This window comes from Eleutherodactylus coqui, chromosome 11 (assembly GCF_035609145.1).
Source record: "Eleutherodactylus coqui strain aEleCoq1 chromosome 11, aEleCoq1.hap1, whole genome shotgun sequence".
Lineage (NCBI taxonomy): Eukaryota > Metazoa > Chordata > Amphibia > Anura > Eleutherodactylidae > Eleutherodactylus > Eleutherodactylus coqui.
Genome location: NC_089847.1, coordinates 72,855,460 through 72,867,501, shown reverse-complemented (window position 1 = coordinate 72,867,501; position 12,042 = coordinate 72,855,460). Strand labels below are relative to the sequence as shown.

Below are 12,042 nucleotides of genomic sequence, written 5' to 3'. Positions count from 1 at the left end.
GATCACGGTCTCCAAGAAAACAAAAAACAAAAAGGCAATCTAAAAGTCGTATGCATTCCAAAATGATATCAATGCAAACTACAGGACGTCCCACAAAAAATGAGCCCTTGCACAACTATGTCAACGGCAAAATAAAAAAGCTATTGCGCACAGATGGCGTCAGAAAAGAATTTAAAATGAAATGCTTGAAAAAAATACAAGTAGTACTGGAAAAAAACAAAAAACTAAGTTTGGTATTGTAGCAATCGTACTGACCCATAGAATTAAGTTATGTCATTTTTGTTGCAGTTTGTGCACTTTAGAAACAAGACGTACTGAAAGATGGTGGAATTTCTTTTCTATTTCTTGTCACTTAGAATTTTTAAAAAAGTTTTTCAGTACATTATATAGTAGATTAAAAATAGTACCACTGAAAAATTCAACTTGACCCGCAAAAAACTAGCCCTCATACAGCTACGTCAATGGATAAATTAAGGAGTTACAATTTTTTAAAAGGGGGTAGGGAGGTGGGGGAATGAAGGGGTTAAACATTTAACCATGTGCATTTGCCAGAATGGTGGACACATACATAATAGAGCACTCTCTGAAACTTTGCCCGCACCTAACTCCTAAAGTACTAATAATGGGGCTAAAGTTACACTTCCAGTGTGTTTGAATAAATTCTAAGAAACATTGAATCATTGTATGACCCCCCCCCCCCCCCACCCACCCATTTGAAAAACCTGAGCTTAATTCAATATGGTGGAGTTCAAAATGGCTGCCAAAAACCTTTCCTCCACCGAAAAAATGCAGCCTCTCCAAATGCTTTCACACAATAAATTTTCTCATTATTACATTAAACAGGTGTGATCAGACTTTTGCTTCACCGTGTATACATTGCGATCTGGAAAATGAAAATAAAAATGACCAAAAATTCTTAACGCTGTTTAACAAAAACTTGACTTATACAAGTATTTTGAAGACACATTGTCTTTAAAGGGGTTGTCCCGCAGCAGCAAGTGGGTCTATACACTTCTGTATGGCCATATTAATGCACTTTGTAATGTACATTGTGCATTAATTATGAGCCATACAGAAGTTATCAAAAGTTTTTCACTTACCTGCTCCGTTGCTGGCGTCCTCGTCTCCATGGTTGCCGTCTAATTTTCGCCGTCTAATGGCCAAATTAGACGCGCTTGCACAGTCCGGGTCTTCTTATCTTCTCAATGGGGCTCCGTGTAGCTCCGCCCCGTCACGTGCCGATTCCAGCCAATCAGGAGGCTGGAATCGGCAATGGACCGCACAGAAGCCCTGCGGTCCACTGAGGGAGAAGATGCCGGCGGCCATCTTCACCGGGTAAGTAAGAAGTCACCGGAGCGCGGGGATTCAGGTAAGCGCTGTCCGGTGATCTTTTTTAACCCCTGCATCGGAGTTGTCTCGCGCCGAACGGGGGGGGTTTGACAAAAAAAACAACCCGTTTCGGCGCGGGACAACCCCTTTAAGAAAGGAAGAGCAAAGTTTTAGGTTAACTCAAACCAATTCCTTTGTAGATCTCTTTGTAGATCTCTTTCAATGTGAATATCTGGGGGGAAACCAGATGCCCAGCACAGCTTTCAATTCATTTTCTAACCTTAAAAAAAATAAAGTTGCGCTGTGATGGCCTGCTATAATCATGTTTCTTTTAGACCGTTTTCATCAATCTTCCCCTAACTGCATTTGCACATGATATTTAGTTTTTCTACAAATGTCAATTTTGACTTGAATATGGCCATGTTTTGCCACCGTCATAATTTTAGTCTTCACATTCAGGTAGAGGCCCAATTTTTCACTGTTTTAATCTTACATATTAGCTGCTTCAGACCTGCTTCTGTAAGCAGATTTGTGTCATACGCATAACCAAGATTGATGTTTCTGCCACCTATTTTCACCCCGATTTCCAATTCGTTTAGGTCCATTTTAGACATGATCACTTCTGCATATAGGTTAAACAAGAAGGGTGAGAGGAGGCAGCCCTGTCGGACACCTTTGCCGATCCCAAACCAATCTGGTGTCCCAATACAGTTCTCAGTGGCTTCTTGATTGGTATAAAGTGATTTTATTAGCTTGACTAGATGTGCCGATATGCCCAGCTCTCATAGGGCCTGCCATAGCTTGTTTTGGTCGATGCAGTCAAATGCCTTGATGTAGTAAAAGCACATGCAGATATTTTTTGGTATTCGAGTTTTTTCCATGGTTCATCGTAGGTTAGCAGTATGGTTGTGGGTACCGTGTCCTTGTACTTGAGACCTTGCTCTTCCCCAGTAGCATTTAGAGAATCCTTTGGCCTGACGGGCCTACCATCGGATACCAGATCTGAGTCATTTTAGAGCCCTTTTATAGGGTCTCCAAGGCAAAGTTTTAACAGGGTAGGTCGCCATTTATCCAGGCTTGGGACCGGTATATATGGATTTCTCCTACACGGCTGGATTATTTTATCAATTCCTGCAACAATTTTTGGTTATCCCATTGAGTATTACTAAATATGTTATGTTGAATTATGTGGTATGGAAAACACTAATCATATGTCTTTGCACCAAAAGAGATCAACAATCCAGGACAAACTTGAGATTATCCTGATGATCGGTAACAGAAGTTTACATAAGGTGGTCAAAGATCACAATCAAGAACACCCAGGGAAACAGCAAGTCAGTGCACAAACTATCAGGAAAGATCCAGAAGTTCAGGGAAACTGTCAGTGTCCAGGACTAAGAACTGGTTGTCCTAACAGTGTTTCTGGTCCGCATATGTTGACTGCGGCGATATTTTTGCAGCAGTCATAAAAGCACAAGACTGGCATTTAACCTCACATGAAATTCTGTTACGACCATCGGGATGATCTGTTCTGTCCCATATTATTAACAGCATCTTCTGGTACCTGAAAATCATACAATTAGTGTTTTCCATGCCACGTGAAAAAATGAATACTCAACTCAAACGGTTGCATGGATTGAAAAACTGACTGCATTTATCAATTTCTGATGAAATTTTACCTTTAAATCATCTATCCCAGGACCCTCTTTCCACTGAAATTTCATGGGCTGAAACCAACCCGACTTCCACAATGATGGCAGATAACCACCGCCATAGTGCCAAAAAGTCCCCCCCACCAACCATTTTAAGGGAAAATAGTATTGATGACCTATCAGGATAGTTCTTCAATAGTTGATCGGCCAGGATCTGTCACTCGGGACCCCGACCGATCTGCTGAACGGGTGCATTCTATCAGTGAAGAAGCTTCTGTGTCCACCTCTGTAGTGTCGGACACAGCTCTCATTGAAATCAGTTGACCTGTAAGAATAGGCCTCCGCTTAAAAGGCTTTCATTCCGACCTCTATTTGCGGCGCTGACAGCATGCGCCCGCTCAGCTGATCATCAGGGTCCCGAACAACAGATAGGTCATCAATAGTATTTCCGTGGAAAACCCCTTTACGTGTTCTACAAAGTTTGACTTTTGAATCACCCTGTATTCACATACTTAGACCAAATACCCATTCTCAGGCTTGACAAGAAATGCACGTGCAATCATTCATAAAGATGAATGGGAATATTGTAAACAGATGTGTAACTGATATTTGTTGTGCCCAATTAATGTGAAAACAGGCAGAAATAGCTAAAGGAGCATGTTCAGCGGGTTCCAACACTCCAATTTATCTCTATTAAAAGGGACAGTGCATGTTCTTCCAGATCTGTCTAAGAACACAGGCTTTTTGGGCCCTTTTGTTGTCAGTAACAGTGGGGCTCCCAAAGGATGAACACCCAACAAACATTTGTCCCATTGGTACAAGGGCTGCCCCCCTTGTTTTCACAGACTGAAATACAAGGGATTAACTTTGTTCTTGCATGAAGTTCACACTTCAAAACAAATTGTTTCAGTAACATTTACCTGATCTACTGCTTTCTTGACATTCTCCATTGTATTAGCGGTAACCAGAGCATGTAGTGGCTCATCCTCCCCTGGAAGCATCTGCCCATCTTTGCGTCCCACTTTGCCCTCTTTTACTGATCCTTTGCCACGGATCATTATCTTTGCATTACACTCCTTCTCAATGTTTTTCAGGGTATTACCCCTAAATTGAATAAAACGTAAAAGTTAATAAAAAATGCAATAAAAATAAAGAAATGAATCTACATAAAATATTTCATACCTGGGACCAATAAGTAAACCAACAAAGTTTATCTCAGGATATTCATCCTGTGGGATCATGACCTTGTCACTCACACGGGTCGCAGGCGGTCTGGAAAACAAAAGAAAGTGAAATAAAGTTAAAACAGCAGTTTAAAGGGCAAAATATAGAATGAAGTTTGTTTAGATCTAAAGTTTTTACGTCCCAAAGGGCTAGGACTTCTTTGCCAATGTCAGAAATTGCCTGTATAAGAGCTGTGCAGTACCATGTGTGTGGTTCACATACAGAGCACTGCCAGATATACTCAACCAATATTATAAACGTCAGTTAGCTCAGTCCTGAGGAAAAACACATCCCCAATCATCAAAGCAGCCTATATAATGCAGCATAGGCTATTAAAGCATATTGTGCACCTGCTATAGCTGATGTGCCATGCTTCCTCTCTGATATGGCCATTGGTTCGCAGGGGAAGCGGTTTCAGTATTTTCTCTGCCAAGTCCTCTGACCTAGGACTTCTGTATTACATGTGAAGCAGCCTCACACTGCTCTCCCCGCTTGTGATAGGCTGCTCCCCCCCCCCCCCTCATCCTGCTTGTGATAGACTGCTCCCCCCCCCATCCTGCTTGTGATAGGCTGCCCCCCCCATCCTGCTTGTGATAGGCTGCTCCCCCCCCCATCCTGCTTGTGATAGGCTGCTCCCCCCCCCATCCTGCTTGTGATAGGCTGCTCCCCCCCCATCCTGCTTGTGATAGGCTGCTCCCCCCCCCCCATCCTGCTTGTGATAGGCTGCTCCCCCCCCATCCTGCTTGTGATAGGCTGCTCCCCCCCCATCCTGCTTGTGATAGGCTGCTCCCCCCCCCCATCCTGCTTGTGATAGGCTGCTCCCCCCCCATCCCGCTTGTGATAGGCTGCTCCCCCCCCCATCCCGCTTGTGATAGGCTGCTCCCCCCCCCCATCCCGCTTGTGATAGGCTGCTCCCCCCCCATCCCGCTTGTGATAGGCTGCTCCCCCCCCATCCCGCTTGTGATAGGCTGCTTCCCCCCCATCCCGCTTGTGATAGGCTGCTTCCCCCCCATCCCGCTTGTGATAGGCTGCTCCCCCCCCCATCCCGCTTGTGATAGGCTGCTCCCCCCCCCCATCCCGCTTGTGATAGGCTGCTCCCCCCCATCCCGCTTGTGATAGGCTGCTCCCCCCCCATCCCGCTTGTGATAGGCTGCTCCCCCCCATCCCGCTTGTGATAGGCTGCTCCCCCCCATCCCGCTTGTGATAGGCTGCTCCCCCCCATCCCGCTTGTGATAGGCTGCTCCCCCCCATCCTGCTTGTGATAGGCTGCTCCCCCCCATCCTGCTTGTGATAGGCTGCTCCCCCCCATCCTGCTTGTGATAGGCTGCTCCCCCCCCCCCCCCCCGCTTTTGCTTCTGATGTATTACATAAGACAGAAATAGTATTTTTAAGCCATACACAACACATGGAGGACAAAGCTGAATGAAGGGATTTGATCGATGTAATCGTGGAGCTCACAGTAAGCAAGCAACAAGGGAAACTGAAATCCTGCCAGCAGAGAAGCGCAAGCTCTGGTGGTCAGCCTGGGATCACATGACTCAGCCGCTGGAGTGCTTCTTAGAAAATTGCTAGCAATTTTTACACAGAAAAATACCATATAAGTGCATAACAAAAGCAAGCAAATGTAAGCAACCCCAATTATGAATTCTTACTTATAATCTGCTGGGGGTTTGAAGTCTGGGTTCAAGCCATCCATCTCTGTAATAAGGTTGTGCCGCTTATAAGTGCATAACAAAAGCAAGCAAATGTAAGCAACCCCAATTATGAATTCTTACTTATAATCTGCTGGGGGTTTGAAGTCTGGGTTCAAGCCAACCATCTCTGTAATAAGGTTGTGCCGCTCCTCTTCCAGCTTTTTACGTGTCCTAAACTCTCGCGTGTTAAGTCGCTTCCCTTCACTATTATAGATGGGTTCAGGAGATGGGGACCTGCGTGGAGGGGGTATAAACAGGGTCAAAAAAAGGTAACGCCTGAAATGTTCAATTAGTAAAAATTCTTTAAAAACACATTGTACAGGTGAAATACATCTCCAATATTACTCGTCTGCAGCAATCCCCATTAGAGTGCTACTTGTTGAACATAAGCTGTCAGCGGTGCCACGAGCCACCACTAAGTCTGTGGCACGCTACATTGTCCGTAGCGGATATTTATGGGCTACTAGATGTTGTTAACATTACCTTTATATTCCATGAAAATAAACTAGTGGTAGTGTTAAAAAAACAAGTGTCTGATTAAATGTATCAGTATTTTGCATTCGTCAAAAGTTTCATGCGGTGTCAATTTTTACGGACGGTAACCTTTAAGAGAAAGTTGTTTCAATCACTGTATAACATCCACTGTACATATACTGCTAATTTCCTTGGAGTATAGTGAGGTACTGAACTACTAATGTCATCTCTGCCTTCTATTACCGCTATGTTCTATCTTAACTCACTGTTTTTCCATGTGCACATGGAGATGTCCAGTTTTAAATATGGGTAGAAACACTTGAAAACGTAAGGAAACTGGCAGACTTCCTCATAAGGTCTACCATTTCCATCACTCTTCCATAATGAAGATGTACTTTCATTGTCAAAGATCGAAAGTAAATCCACATAAAGTAAGAATTTTCCTAAGGTTATCGGTAGAGGATACCGTGGCACCTGCTAGACTCACATACGTTCAAACAGCGATACGCAGGAAAGGGATAAAAAGAATGCTTGGGCAAAAGGAGAAAAAAAAAGTCACTTTATTGACTAGAGAGAAAGTGAGCAGGTTAAATCTGTAAATATGGTTAAATATTCAGCCGAAAATGCAATTTGAGGGTTGCTTTGAGAAAAAAAAAAACATTAGAGTTAATTCATATCTGCTCGCAAACCTTTTTAAGTTGAGCACAATGTTTTAAAACCTGTTTAAAAAGTGCAAAGGCTGTTAACCATTAAGACAAAAGTTACCTTAGCTAACACCTGCTTTTTAGCAAAACCAACTGAGTGAAATCGGAGGTGAGAGAACAGGGTAGGTTAAGGTAGTATAACAGAAACCAGCTATATATGGAATATTTGCCCTATAAATTGTCCATCTAGTAAGGTGACAATGAAAAGAAAAGGCTGCAGAAGACATTCGAAAGAAAGAAAAAAATATAATGGTTACTGGTTAAGATTGAATCCATATATATATTTGACTGGTACCGATCTACCACAATATCTGGACAGTGTTCAACTAAAGTCAATATATCAGTAACACAAGTCATTGAAATCTTCATTAAATCCTTGAGTCATGGGGCTAACATACAAGACCATCTAAGAAGATCCCAAAATATCCAATCTTCGGCAGGTTGTATTTTTTCTACTATGTATATGGAGAACGGTGTAGCGCTCTCAGAGCTGACCACGGGACGTGCTCAACCCATACAGGTAACAAGGCATCTACAGCTAGCGGATAGCACTGGATGAGCGTTACTCTGGAAGGGTTGTGGAGAAGGCAGGATCACCCTTCATGATCGTGAATGTAAACATCATCTAAATGTAGGAGATGAATGCTGATATACTAGCCTACATGGAAACAGGCGGAGTAAATGCTGTAAGACCAGTAAAACAACTTATGACAAAAACATTACACAGAACTGATCGTGTCATGACTACAGCCGTGGCTAAGAGGGCAGTACATGACCGATACTCAATGAAGCCACCTCAGGCCCTGTACTGAGCAGTGTTTGGCCTGGGCGCTATAAAAATAAATCTGCTAGGAACAGTGCTTGGAGTCGTAGGGGCGGGGCCACTCCCCATCCAGATCACCTAAACCCACAGGGATCATCCGATCAGTCTAGGCAATCCAGGTGGGGAAGAGACCTCACGGCCCCAAGCCCAGTTCGGAGTGGATTTCCAAAAGTATGTTTTGTTTTTTTTTAACCTGAAAAGCTACAGTGTTTCAAAATAAAAAGCTACACGCCTGTCCACAGTTCTTGCTGCCCGTGGTTTGACAGCGTGAACCTGGTGACAGGTTCTCTGTAAATTTTAGACATAACTCAGTTAGTGGAAATCTGCTTGCTCTCCATACAAAATTAAAGTTGTAGGCTCTGTGCACGATGTAGTCAAAGCTTCTGTTCATAAACGATCCTAACTGATGGAACTGATGATCCTAACTGTGATTCACTTACATTTAGTCGTTTTTTAACCGGGTAGAAAAGCAGGCTATGCCTTTTTACCCATTAAAAGCAGACAAAAGTGCAGCAACTAAGATTGAGCTCACAAAAAGTCTAGAAAAGTAGTTTCTTGGCACAACAGTGAGCAAAAATTAAAAAAATAAATGAGGAGGACCTGTAAGCTCTGACAGGACTAGTTTAGTCAATACTTGTATAACAATTCTGGAGCAACTTCTTTAACTGACATCATACATGCTATTCCTCCAGGAAATACTAGAAAGAAATTGATAAGTGGGTGATATCAGTTGGGGGGTATGCTTACCTGCAAACTTTTGAAGAAATAGAGGGACAACTACCGACGTGCTATGACAAATTGACAGGCCACTCTTGTTTATGCAAGTCACACCCTCTATATCCCATAATAGTGTTTCCCTGATAAGCCCTACCCCAATAAGACCTAGCTAGGCTACATGTAACCCCCCAAAAATACTCACCTAGCAGCCTGCGATCAGTTGCTCGCGCTGGGCTGCTGCAGGCTTCCGTGCCTTCCTTCATGCAGGAAGAGCAGTTCTTCCTGGTGGTGGGGCGCCTACAGCAAGCTAATGCTCCGATTTGGTTAATCCAGCATCGGCTTTCGTTGGTTGACGCGGCGCTCAATTAACCAATCAGAGCCAATGTCATTCAACGAATGGCTGTGATTGGTTAATCCAGCACCAGCTCTTATTGGCTGACGTGGAGTTTGACTAACCAGAGCATTAGCTTGCTGGAGGGCAGGGTATTCAAGCCCCGCTTCCAGGAAGAACTCCTTTGTCTGCGTGAAGGATACGGCAGCACTGCAGGCCATCGTGAGGGACTAGAACGCTGGCTGCTAGTAAGTATTAGACACCCCCTGAAAATAAGACACTGCCTCTTTTGGCAAAAAATATAAGACAGTGTCTTATTTTCAGGGGAACACAATAGTTCCTTTCAGTGATCCCCTCACAATTATATTGTCCCTCAGTGGTTCTCTCTAATTGACAATAATTGGTAATATTGGCCCAAGGTAAATGAACCTATGAGAACCTCAGCTTTATACAGTATAAAGAGGTGTCTGGAATTACTGGTAATCTAGGACAAATAGTCCCAGTGCATATTGGCAGAGTATCCTCTGCTGTCAATCCTCACGTGGGACTGAAGCCTCTCAAGCACTGCTGTGTATATGGGCTCCTCCTCTCAAGCTCTGACAATGTTGTGTCTGGAGCCCGGTGAGTGGAGGCTGCAGTCCCTCCGTGAGCAATGAAGACAGGGAGAAAGGATTGCCTTCTACCAGGGGTGCCACAAAGCTTTATACACAACACATTTGTACCACTGACACTTGCCTGAAGTGACCTCCCCCCTCCCGTAGTGGCCCCCTGAAGTAACAGTACCAACCCCCCCCCCATCTGGCAACCCAACAAGCATTTACCGCAGTACTGCTGCCGGACCAGTACTGAGTTAAATGCCTGTGGGGTCAGGACATGCTTCCTGCCACCTGGGACTGTGGGACAGTGTCTCAAATCCAGGACAGTTGGAAGGCATGGGTATGTCCAAAAATAGGTTATCAATATCTGCCGACAGTCACATTAAGGACAGGCTCTTTGGACAAGGAGAATGGTAATGGCCAGTTGTCAATATATACATTTCCAGAGGAATAATAGTGCTGAGGTCTAAGCTAGAGTTCTCCAGAATTAGTTCATGTGGTATTAAACGCAGACATGTCAGTAGTGGTGGCAGCTTCTCTTTAGGGCAGAATGCACTACTACCAAGTACTGATAACATTCACAGTTTATAAGGTTTCTGGTAGCTATATACGAAGATGTGGGCATATATTCAGCCTCCGATAATGTACAGCAATGTCTTCATAACACATCTGCGCCTGGCATACCAAAAGTAATCGCAATTGACCAGAAGTGCGACTCAAGATTTCCGACCTCAAACTAATCACAACTCAACATAAGAGGACATTTATTTTTTACTGTACACATGCATTTTTTAAGAATTTCTTCTGGTAGGTCCCTTTTAAGACATTCAGGATATGAAGTATTGACAGCCTCAAGATGTTGGGAAGAAGCTTCGCATTTGAGTACTGAAGATGAGACCTGTTTAGAACAGTCCAGAAAAACTACTCACGAAGTGCAGATACAGGAACATAACCAGTCTAATAAAGCCATAACAAGATCAGTCAACAGCCCATATGCTGTTTGTTGACAGTTTCAAGGTAACATTTTTAATGAGAAAAAAGAAATTGCTGACTGGATATCAAATATACAGTCAATGTTAATCAAAAATGCAGCCTAAGAGTAGTTCTGTTAAACAATTAAGATATGCACATTTTCAAAATGCAATAAGATTCCTTTATCTGGAAATAAGCGGATTTGATGAATGTCTGATTAAACATTTTATAAGTTAGAGTGTTTAAGAACTTTATTCACCTATCCGTATAATAGGTGATGTCAGATGAGTTGGGGTCTCACGGCTGAGACAACAAAACTTGAGAACAGGGGGTTCCAGGCTCCCTTCACATCACTGCAGGGTTGCTGCACCCACTGGCAAGTGACAGATTGAATGGAGTGGTGGTTACACATGCATGGAGTGCTGCGCCATTCATTTCAATGGGGCAGATGGAAATAGCTCAATGCTTGGCTATTCCTGGTAGTCTCACTGAAAATAGATGCAACACGCCTGCATTGAGGAGGAGGGCTAAATAGGACCCCCGTTCTCAGAATAATTGATGCCAAATGAAACGTATCAGCACCCATTTTCATGTGGCCTCCGAACCTGTGGGGAATGTATATCAATGGAGTTCTCTCTGCTATGCCACGTTTGATGTCAGACAAAATCATGTTATGACATGGCGGTCATAACTTCCCCCTAGGGAGTCCCCAATTGGGAGATATAGCGTCCAGATTTCTGAACACACCTAATCAGTAAGGTCCCTACTTTATATTGTTTCAATTTTTGTAACTGCTTTTAGGTATTGACTTTTTAGATTATCTTTTATATTTTTGTAAGCATTGCTGATATTTGCAATAATTCTCTCAGGGTGAATGCACACAGGCAGATTTGAATTGCGGAATCCAGAGCGGGCAACCATCTCCAGATTCCACAGCAAATACCGCAACCATAACACGCTATGCAAAAGTGATTCTTCATGCACACGAGCGGAAACCAATTGCGGTTTCTGCCGGCGGACAGCATACTACATTTTAGTGTTGGACCTGCATGTATGGCTTCCATTGAAGTCAATGGAAGCCGTCCAACCCGCAGCCATTCCAGAACGGCTGCAGGACCCACATCGCTTAGCTATAGCACGGGGAAACTGTACTGCGCATGTATGCTGACAGGACCACCGTAGCACAGATTTCAGAAGAAAAAGACAGGTATGCGGGGTCACCGAGCCAGATTCCGCTGCCGTGTGCATGCACCCTAAGGCCTCATGTCCACGGGCAAAATATGATTTAAGATCCGCAGCGGATCTCCCGCATGCGGATCCGCATCCCATAGGGATGCATTGACCACCCGCGGGTAGATAAATACCCGCGGATGGTCAATAAAAGGCATTTTTAAAAAAATGGAGCATGAAAAAATCTGGACCATGCTCCATTTTCGTGCGGGTCTCCCGCGGGGACGGCTCCCGCGGGCTTCTATTGAAGCCTATGGAAGCCGTCCGGATCCGCGGGAGACCTAAAATAGGAATTT

At 44.0% G+C, this 12,042-nt stretch overlaps 1 protein-coding gene across 3 annotated transcripts in view; it reads right to left on the bottom strand.

Annotated features, from left to right (window-relative positions):
• SF1 (splicing factor 1) overlaps positions 1 to 12,042 on the bottom strand; it is a 45,070-nt gene that overhangs the window by 15,200 nt on the left and 17,828 nt on the right. For 2 of the 3 annotated variants that reach the window (XM_066582593.1, XM_066582595.1), the window contains 3 exons: positions 5,981 to 6,133; positions 4,164 to 4,253; positions 3,902 to 4,085 (listed from right to left, as the gene is read on the bottom strand). In XM_066582593.1, the coding sequence (XP_066438690.1) occupies positions 3,902 to 4,085; positions 4,164 to 4,253; positions 5,981 to 6,133 (427 nt within the window). Of the gene's footprint in view, positions 1 to 3,901; positions 4,086 to 4,163; positions 4,254 to 5,857; positions 5,919 to 5,980; positions 6,134 to 12,042 lie in introns of those variants that run through there. The other variant, XM_066582594.1, reaches the window with a different exon arrangement.